This window comes from Emiliania huxleyi (genome assembly GCF_000372725.1).
Source record: "Emiliania huxleyi CCMP1516 unplaced genomic scaffold EMIHUscaffold_686, whole genome shotgun sequence".
Classification (NCBI taxonomy): Eukaryota; Haptophyta; order Isochrysidales; family Noelaerhabdaceae; genus Emiliania; species Emiliania huxleyi.
In genome coordinates this window covers 12,525-22,079 of record NW_005196858.1, presented here as the reverse complement: position 1 = coordinate 22,079, position 9,555 = coordinate 12,525, and the positions used below count along the sequence as shown (strand labels likewise).

General features: G+C 64.4%; 3 protein-coding genes across 3 annotated transcripts; 2 read left to right on the top strand and 1 right to left on the bottom strand.

The window, feature by feature from the left end:
- Positions 1-210: 210 nt before the first annotated feature.
- On the top strand, positions 211-567 carry EMIHUDRAFT_248614 (hypothetical protein; the record flags this gene model as incomplete). The annotated part of the gene is made up of 1 exon (XM_005762274.1): positions 211-567. One exon carries the CDS (start codon positions 211-213, stop codon positions 565-567), a length of 357 nt encoding a protein of 118 aa, XP_005762331.1.
- A 1,642-nt stretch (positions 568-2,209) lies between these two features.
- On the bottom strand, positions 2,210-4,820 carry EMIHUDRAFT_120678 (hypothetical protein; the record flags this gene model as incomplete). The annotated part of the gene is made up of 6 exons (XM_005762273.1): positions 2,210-2,935; positions 3,275-3,346; positions 3,414-3,518; positions 3,849-3,944; positions 4,111-4,152; positions 4,224-4,820. 6 exons carry the CDS (start codon positions 4,818-4,820, stop codon positions 2,210-2,212), a joined length of 1,638 nt encoding a protein of 545 aa, XP_005762330.1.
- A 2,547-nt stretch (positions 4,821-7,367) lies between these two features.
- On the top strand, positions 7,368-7,963 carry EMIHUDRAFT_248610 (hypothetical protein; the record flags this gene model as incomplete). Its single annotated transcript, XM_005762272.1, has 2 exons — positions 7,368-7,848; positions 7,926-7,963. The coding sequence occupies 2 exons, from the start codon at positions 7,368-7,370 to the stop codon at positions 7,961-7,963; spliced, it is 519 nt and encodes a 172-aa protein (XP_005762329.1).
- Positions 7,964-9,555: the final 1,592 nt, after the last annotated feature.

The following is a 9,555-nucleotide window of genomic DNA, read 5'->3' as shown; positions in this document are numbered from 1 at the left end:
TTATCGGAAACCACGATAAACATTTCCTAGAGCACTGTAGAGCTGTAGAGATGTAGAGCGCTGTAGAGCGCTGTAGAGCTGTAGAGCTCTACATCCGCCGCGTGACGAGGCGGGTGCGTTGTAGAGCGATGTAGAGGCGCTCTACAACGTGAAATCTCTACAACAAACTCTACATCAAAAGCGGCGAACGAGGCACGGTCGCTCTCCGACATGAGGCGCGTTGCACTTGCCAGTGCTGCCCTGGCCTTCTGTCTGCCCGCCCAATGGGTGGCAGGTGCCTCTGCTGCTGTGGCATGCCTCACGGCTGCGACTGGCCGGCGCCTCGGCGCGTCAGCTCGGCTCGGCGTAGCGATAGTGGCCAGCGCAACTCGCCTGGACTCAACGCTCAGCCAGGAGCTCCCGCACGCGCTGGCGCGAGGCATAGCGCATGCAACGCGCAGCATTGCTCGCCTCGCCTCGCGCAAATGCGACCGTCCTTGCAGCCGACAGTCCACCGCCTGCTACAGAAGCACTGCGACGAATGCGGCACCGGCGACGCATGGCAGGCTGGTCATGACGCAGTTATAGGGTGTTGTGTGCCGTCAGAGTGACTCTCTGTGTGTCAGGGATAGTCAGGGCCGTCCATCAGAGCTCCAGTAAGCTCGGAGACACCCCATTAGTGCGACTCGACCTCTTTGAGTCACTGCCTTCCCGGCGGTTTGGCTGTAGAGCCTCTACAACAAACTCTACAACAAAATCGCGCTCTACATCGCTCTACAACGCACCCGCCTCGTCACGCGGCGGATGTAGAGCTCTACAGCTCTACAGCGCTCTACATCTCTACAGCTCTACAGCGCTCTACACTCTACATCCTCTACACCCTCCCTCAGAGGCTGGGTCAAAGAGCACAAAAGGGACAGTACTACGTCTACGACGCGCTCCATGTCAAGAACGGAATCGTCAAAATTTGTCTCGTCGAAAGCCAGGGCGGCAGGATCGCGCCGCCAACCAAGCAAGAGATTTCATCTTCAACTTCGCCAAAGAGGTCGGCAGCCCGAGCGCCGTCGACCGCACCGACTACGCTCTACGGCACAGCCTCCGGCAGCGCCCGGGGCTTCGCCCAGCACCACTCGCAACAGAGCTCTCTCGCGCCGCCGTCTGTGGCGACGCGCAGAACATCAACAACGCTGCTCGCAATGTATGCGTGTCGCGCACGACTCATTCATGACCGGTCTCAATGCCCCACCCCCCTGCGCGCGGGCCTTCTAGGCCCGCGGGTAGTCTCCCCCCATCCCCAGGGCCTCCAGGGCTCGCACCTCAACCTCTCACAGACCAGCGCACAGCGCCTTCTGGTATTTTCTTCTCAACAACAAGGCTGTGAAGTGTTTATCTACATACTGCATCTTTAGTGCACTTTAGCGCGAATTTAGGGGCGCGCTCTAAAGTTCATTCACACGCACTAAATTTAGACCCAAGCGCCCTTCCTCACACAAAACACGCGCGACTGAGAGCTCACATAGGTAGGAAGGGTGAGTGAGTATCACACACACACACACACACACACACACACACACACACACAGGTAGGAAGGGCTAACCTCGGAATGTGCCACCAGAATGGCTGTGAATCCTGCTCGCTCCCAAGCCGGAGTGTGTGGCGCCACTCAGCGTACCTCAGCATGGGCGAGAAGCGCGCGCGGATGGAGCGGCGCGCGGCGCGGCGGAGATTTCTGCGCTACCGGCTGCCGGCGTACCTCCTGCTCCTTGCGGCGGCCTGCTGGGCGGCGTGGCAGCACTACCGCCGCCTCTACCCGCTCGAGCAGGTCTGCCCCGCCGAAGGCGACCGCTTTTACGACCACTGCCAGGAGGGCCGCTTCCACTACCTCGTCGAGCTCGACTTTGAGTGCTTGGGCAAGGATCGCGCCCGAATGATGCTCCAGGCGATCGGCCGCCCCGACCGGCTTGCAATAGGAGACATGTGGCCGGTCGGCCGCGTGCCTGCGTGGCTCACCCTCGCAGACGCCAAGGCCATTCGCGACGGGCCCTGCCTCGAGAGGCTGAGGCTCGACACCGCGTGCTACTACTGCGAGCCGACGCCGAAAGTCTCCGGCGGCGGAAGCGGCCGTGATGCCCAAGGCCGTGATGAGCAGCAGCAAGGCCTTGCGGCCGTGAGCAGCAAGGCCGGGATGAGCTAGTACGGTTTTTAGTAAAAATCGTGTTGCGCTCACGCCCTAGCCAAACACGGCGAAAGGATCGTCTGCCGAGCCCTCCGTGGGAGCACTCGTGGGTTGTCCGGCCCCGACGGCGGCGATAGCGGCGCTGCTCGCAAACGCAATGCCAGTGGCGGCGCCGGCGGGCGGCGACGAGGCCGAGGCGAGGCGCTCGGCGTGGGTCTGTGCCGCCGCGCCCTTGGCGGTAGCACGGAGCAGCGTCTGTAGCAGCGCGTCGTACAGCCGCACCCGCCCGCCGAGCCGCTGCGCGAGCGTGCCGGGCTCGCTGCCACAGGCGGAGAGGGTGGCGAGCAAGCCGTCGAGAAGGGGGAGGGCGGGCTTTCCCGGCTCGGGGAGGCGTGGCGCGCGCGCGAGGGGGTTGGTGCTGGCGCAGACGGGCAGGCGCGACCCAGACGAAGTCGCGCCGGCGGCAGACTCGCCGGGCGGCAGTGCGCCGGGTAGCAGTGCTGGCAGGCGGAGGGCGCGCCGCAGCAGCAGCGGGAGCGAGGAGGCGCCGCGCGCGCGGCTCGCCAGGAGAGCTGCGCAGAGCGGGTCGTTTGGCGGCAGCGAGCAGAGCGCGGCCGAGGCGAGAGCGTCCTCGCGCGTCAGGAGCCCCTCGGTGCAGCAGCCAGGAGGAGGAGGAGGAGGCGGAGGAGGCGGAGGAGGCGGAGGGGGCGGGGAGGGGGAGGGGGAGGGGGAGGGGTCCTCGGCGTCGGCCGCGCGGCTCGCCCACTCGAGGAGGGCGGCCTGTTCACAGCCGGAGGTGTGAAAGCGCCGCCGCCGCGGTGTGCGCCCGGCCGAGGCGGGGGCGTGCGTGGGCAGAGTCGAGTGGCGAGGACGGGTCGGGAGGCGCGGTTGTGAACCACATCGTGAGAGCGAACCTGCGGGGGGGGGGCACGGAGCGGGATCAGCTGACGCGGCCACGGGGCGAGGAGCGAACGGCGGGCCCGCGCCGCTCGGGCCTCGGCCAGGCCTCGGCCAGGTCTCGGCCAGGCCTCGGCCAGGCCTCGTGCATGGCCTCGGCCTTCTCTCGGGCAGATCTCAGGCTGGGGCGTCGGGGGGGCGTCGCCTCGCCCCTCGAGAGACTCTCTCGACGGCGTGCAGCGAGGGCGGCCCCGAGGGGAAGGAGACGAGGAGCCCGGCCTCGGGCAGCACAACCTGCACCACGGACGCGGCGTGAAGAGGTTTGCGCAGGGAGGGCAGAGGGCGCAAGGGGCAGCGACACCGCGTCTGCGTCCGGGTCGAAGAAGGTCAGCCGCCCTCCGTCGAAGTCCGCGCCGTGATGTCCGAGGTAGAGGAGGGCGGAGTGCTCGTACTCGGGCACGGACACCTGCGGGGGGGGGAGAGAGTGGGGGGGAGAGTGGAGACCATCTTGCGGGGAGAGTGGGGGGGAGAGTGGACAGACTTGCGCTCCGGCCAAGCGGCCTGGTCTGAGTGGGGCGCGGCACATATCACCGGCCATTGGGTGCCACAGCTTGGGCTAGTGAGGGTCAGGGTCAGAGGAGTAGGGTCGGGGTTGGGTTAGGGTAGGCTCTGGCACGGAGTCCTGGGGATAGTCCGGGGTCGGGGTCGGGGTCGGGGTCGGGGTCGGGGTCGGGGTTAGGGCAGCTGGGGTAGGGACGGGGTTCGGGTCAGGGATAGGCTCGGGCACTGCGCGCACCTTGTCGATGTGCGGCCGCCAGTAGCTGAAGTGGTCGCCGCGGCAGAGGCCGACGTCGAAGGCGCCAGCCTCGCTCGCCAGCCGCCCGTCCTCCGCCTGCTCACAGCCTCGCCGCCTGACGAGGCGCCGTTCACAGCCTTGCGCAGCCGTCCCGCCCGCCGCCCTCCTCAGCTCCGTCGAGGGGCGGTGTGGGCCTTAGCCGGGTGAGCGTGGCGTCGGAGAGGCGGGTGCGCTCGGGCGGCGTGCCGAAGGCGGTGCACACGCGGCGGCGCGCCCGCTCGACGGCGAGGTACAGTAGCGGCACCTGTTCACAGCCAGGCGGTGTGAAAAGACCGCCCCTCCACAGCTCGGCTGGCGGCGGGGCGGCGGCGGCACCGCGCGGGCGAGGGGCTGCTGGCCGGCGAGGCGGTGCGAGAGGGCGGGCGAGATGCCGAGCGTCGTCTGTCCGCGGCGCGAGAAGGCCCCCGCCATCATCGCCACCCCGCCCGCCACCAGCAGGTTGCACTCACCCGCAGAGAGCAGCGCCGGCGACAGCAGCCGGAGCGAGCCGTCGGGCGCCCGCACGCAGCCGGGCGGGAGGTCGGCAGACGGCGGCGGAGGCACCAGCGGCCGCTCCGGCTTGCCGCCGTGCACGTTCGCCGCGATGAGTGAGGCCTGCACCGAGCTCCCGTCCGAGGCGTCGTCCGCTCCCGGCGGCACATGCCGCTCGCGCTGCCGCTCCGGGCCGCGCTCAGCGCCGTCGTTGAGGGAGCGCAGCGTGAGCTGTAGCGCCTCGGCCTCGGCGTCGAGAGCGCCTGCGGCCTGAGCCAGCGCAAACGCTGTCGCGCTCGCCGCGATGAGCGCCTGGTCACGGCAGCCACGGAGCAGCACGTGGCCGCCGGCGACAAGCCACTGAGACAGCGCCGCCTGCAGCGCCGCGGCTGCGTAGCCTGAGCCGGAGAGGGCGACCTCGTCCGCAGCGACGCGGTGCATATACACACACGAATACTTGTGGCCGGAGCGGCGAGCAGCGATAAAAAGATTTTTACGACAAGAAGTAAGTCCTTAAAATCCTTTAAGCCGCCGAGCCCTTCCCGCAGCGCATCCCTAGCAGCGCAGCGGGCAGGGCGGCTCGCGCAGCGCGCGCGATCGCGCAAGCGGCGCGCGCGAGCGAGCGAGCGAGCACACACACACACACACACACACACACACACACACACACACACACACACACACACACACACACACACACACTCCTACCTCCCCAGAAATCCCGAGGAGGCGCACAGCGCCTAGATATGTCTTGTGTTGCTGTGTGCTGCACGCCCTGCGAGCGGGGCGGGGTGCGCACTGTCCCTCTGTGTTCGTGTGCGTCGCCCATCTCTCCCTGGAGATGACTGCTCTATTTATTTATTAAAATCCTGAGACGAGCGAGAGCAGCCTCCTTAAAGGCGAAAGGGTCTAGATTTGGAGCGCTCGCCGAAGAGGAGTACGACAAAATAGCGCCCGTGATTGCATGCACGCTGCCCGCACTCACGGACCCCATACCCGAAAGAAAGAAAAGGGAGCTCGCGGGGGAGGTGACGAGTGAACTACAGAGGTAGTGGGGAAGGCAGCCTCGACTGCCATACAGACATGGATGCGAAACAACGACAAGACCAAGGCACGGGCAGAGGAACGAGAGAAGAATATAGGGTGGATAAAGCGCCTGTTCACGGCATGGAGGGTGAGCCACACCGAACGTACCGAGCGAGGAGCCGAGCGGAAGGCAGCGGGGGAAGACGACTCCGAGGAGGACGAACCAGTGGAAATCCCGTTGTCAGCCGTCACGATGCACCCGAAGGGGACCCCAGCGCCGGCATCATCCGTGAAGCTGAAGGCACAAGTGTTCGAACAAGAGAGAGTGGACCTGAGCAACGACATGACTGGGTGGCAAATGATCGCAGTGGGCATCAGAAGACTCGTCCTTGCGCGAGGAGAGCTCGATAGACTCGAGGGGCCAGGATATGCAGCAAGGAGGGCGGAGCTGCGCCGAAAGGCGAAAGAAGCCGAGAGAACAAGGGAACGGCAGGCGGCGGCGGCGTCGCAGAACGAGGCAGAGGAGAGCGACGCGACAGAGGAAGAAGCGACAAGGGAGAGCACGACGAGAAGGGGGAGACCGCGAGGTGGCACGAAGGTTGCAGCGAGAATCGGAGAGAGACTGCGAAGAGAGATAGGAAGAGGCGGACTCCCTAGGGTTGGCGACGGCTAGCGCATCACACTCCTCTCCTTAAAATCCCTGTGTGGTGGCGGCGTGCCGTCCTCCCATCCCTCCCTTGGGTTGTCTGTTTTCTTTCTTTCTTTCTTTCCTTAAAATCCCTGTGTGGTGGCGGCGTGCCGTCCTCCCATCCCTCCCTTGGGATGTCTGTTTTCTTTCTTTCTTTTAGAAACGCAGCTTTGGGTGCGCACTGTGCCTCTGTGTTCAACCTGTGTCACCCGGAATCCATAGTGTCACTCTTATGGATTTGAAATGTCAAATTTGCAGCAAATTTGCACGCAAACTTGTCATTTTGCGAGCAAATAAGATGCAAACATCACACCGCGTGCGCCCCCGCCGGCGTGGGAGTGGCCGCACCGCGTGCTGGGTGTGCCGTGTCGCGTGTGCAACTCCCCCGTGACCACGTGTCCACGATAGCCCCGCGCTGCCCCCCCCCCCCCGGGGGGGGGCGCGGTCAGCTCGGTTGACGACCCGAACATTCGCACGTGGAAAGAATGTGTGTGGCACTCTAAGGATGTTTATCTGCGCACATGTGTGCGTAATTTGGCAATATTTTGAACAGAGAGCCCACTCGAGTAGCGCACTAGAGGCCAGGCATCCCCAGGTCCCCAGGAGGCGGGAGAGCGAGATCGCCCAAACCATCGTGAGGCGGGAGCGGCGATAGCGACGACGGCTTGGACGTCGGCTTGGACGTCGGCGGCACGGCGATGATCAACGTGCGGTGGCGGAGGCGGTGTGGCCAGAATGAACGCGGTGGCAACGGCACCTATGAAAGCTAAGCCGCAGCGGCATGATCGGTGGCAGGTGGGGCGGTTGCGACGTGGCACAGCGGTAGCGACGATGATGGCCGTGGCGAGGGGGTGGGAAGTGGACACAGCGGGTGCAAGAAACGAGCCGTCTTGAAGTATTGGTGAATGAGGCAGTCGTGTCCGCGACCCAGAAGTGTTGGTGAATGACGCCAGCGAGGCTTGAGGAATGAGCCTCGGCTCCAAGTGCGGAGCGGTCGCGCCACTGGCAAATGTTGCAATGCAGCAGTGGCGAAAGCGAAAGCAGCGTAGCGGCACCGAAGGCAGAGATAGCAACAGCGGCGTGAAATGTCACGGCACAAACGATCGGCAGCGGGTGCATGCGTGATGGCGGCCAGCACGCTGAGATGCACAACACACCTGTGATCTATCGTTTGCAGCAGCGTGATACCAATGTAGTGGTGGTGACGGCTGCCTCCGTGGGAGAAGCAAGTCTGCAGAGGCTGCTGGGTACTATTAGTGCAGTCCGAGCTGCCGATGACGACTCGTGGTGGCGCGGCTTTTGGCCCGGCGGAGATTGCAGCCAGCGCGATGAATGGACCCTGCGGGGAGGCGAGGAGACGGGCGAGCTGCGACGGCCGAGGAGGCCTGAGCCGCTGCGGACAGAGGCCTGCACGCGACCGGCGTCATCGTCAAACCAAGTTTGTCGCTCCGGCGCGCATTTTTGTCGCTTCAGTGCGCATTTTTGTCGCTTCAGTGCGCATTTTTGTCGCTTCAGTCCGCATTTTTGTCGCTTCAGTGCGCAGTTTTGTCGCTTCAGTGCGCAGTTTTGACGCTTCGGTCTCAATTACTGTTTCGGCGCGGCGGAAGGCCGCCTACTCCTGTGGCAGCTTAGGGCTCGCCCATGCTCTCGCGCTGTCGCTGCTTGCGTGGTTGATTGTGCCGGCACAGCACTCTGCCGCAGGCGCGGCGATGGCATTGGTTGACGGCAATGGCAGTGGCGATGGCAATGGCAGTGGTGGAGGAGGGAGTGGAGGAGGAGTGCAGACAGCAGCCACGATAGATGAAGTCAGATATCGCATAATAATCTCATAGTCGCCGCAAGTTTGCCTGGTGAGAATAAGAGGCAATGACGCCGTGCGCAATGCGGAGAAGGCATGAGGCAATGCAGAACGCAAGAGGGGAATGCATGCGACGGCGCAGCGGCGCAGGTAAATGCGGCGCGTAAAACCGCGCGCAGGCGGCGTCACAAACGGCGCAAGAAACAGGAGCAGCACGATGGACACAAGGACATAGGTGGTAGTGCACCGCTGTGCCGTTGAATGGCCGCATCCTGCCATGGTGCGTCGTGGTACAGAGGCGCGTCGTGGTGCCCACATTTGTAGGTGCAAGCTGAACCACTCTTCACCGGGTGATGCGATGGGCGAGTATGCCGCCTCTTTATCGCGTGCACACCCTTCGCCACCGCGGGCTCCATGCGGCAGTTTATCATGAGCCGAGCCAAGGAGGCTAGGCCTCGATTCATCGACTACTACGACCCGACGCCGGCTGGACTGGCTCGGGCATATCAGCAGGGTGGATTCCAATCGCCTCCTCGTCGCATGCTCTCGTCGTAGCTCATGGGTGCCCCCCACGACCGGCCGATCGGATGCCCCAACATGTCGTACGGGCGTTGCATCCGCAGCGCCCGTCGACCGCTCAAGGTGGCCCGAACTCGAGGCCCGAGATCGCCGCCGATCGCCCCACTTGGCGCCAGACGCTGCATAACAAGCGTCGGCCCGACGCCTTATTTGCTATGTTAGAGAGGAAAGCCGCCCTCCCTGCGTATCGCGCGCACTAAACCAGAGACGTGCACGGCGAGGACAATGCGGCTATGGACACCACGCTACGGGCGCTTGCGAGGTCGTGAGCGATGTGATCACACCTCGCTCGACCGAGATTCGGCTCGCTATACTGTTGCCGCTGCACAACCCTCTCCTGAGATCGCACAGAAGTGAACGCCTCGTGTGCGTCTGCCCCCCGTGTTTCTGCGTGTGCGTGTGCCCCGTATGTTTCTTGTGCGTGTGCGCGGTGTGCCCCATGTTTCTGTGCGTGTGCGTGTGCTCAGACGTGTGTGAGACTGAAACTTGATTGCTCATGCACCGCCGCTTGATTTCCCTACGCCAAAACAGGAAAGGGCGACGGATTAGTTGAGGTTGCGAGTACGGCAGCTATTGCGAGCTGGCGCGTCTACGGCGTTGCGTGCGACACAAGGAAGGTCTCGCGTGTGCGACGAGGTCAATGGATCGGATTCCGTCCTCAGACAAGCGAGGGCTCACGGTGAGGGCTACTCTTCACCCCATCGCCTCCACTGCCGTCGCCGCTGCCGTCACCGTCAGCGCCGACCCCGTCTCTCATCACCACCGTCGTCACCGTCACAACCGCCACCACCCCGTCACCGCCGCCCCGCCGGAGTCGTCGCCCGCCACTACACCGTCCCCTCCGCCGCCGCTGTCCCGCGCGTCGCCGTCGCCCCCGCCGCCGTGGCCTCCGCCGCCGTGGCCTTGGCTGCCCCCCCTCCCCTGCCTGTGTGAAGGATGGCCATCCCCGGCGTGACTAGTGATCGAGGTCGGCAGAGAGGTTGTCCCATCTCTCTCAAGAGATTGGTATCTCGCTCACGAGATTGTGATCTCGCTCACGAGATTGTCATCTCGCTCACGAGATTGTCATCTCGCGCCATCCCGAT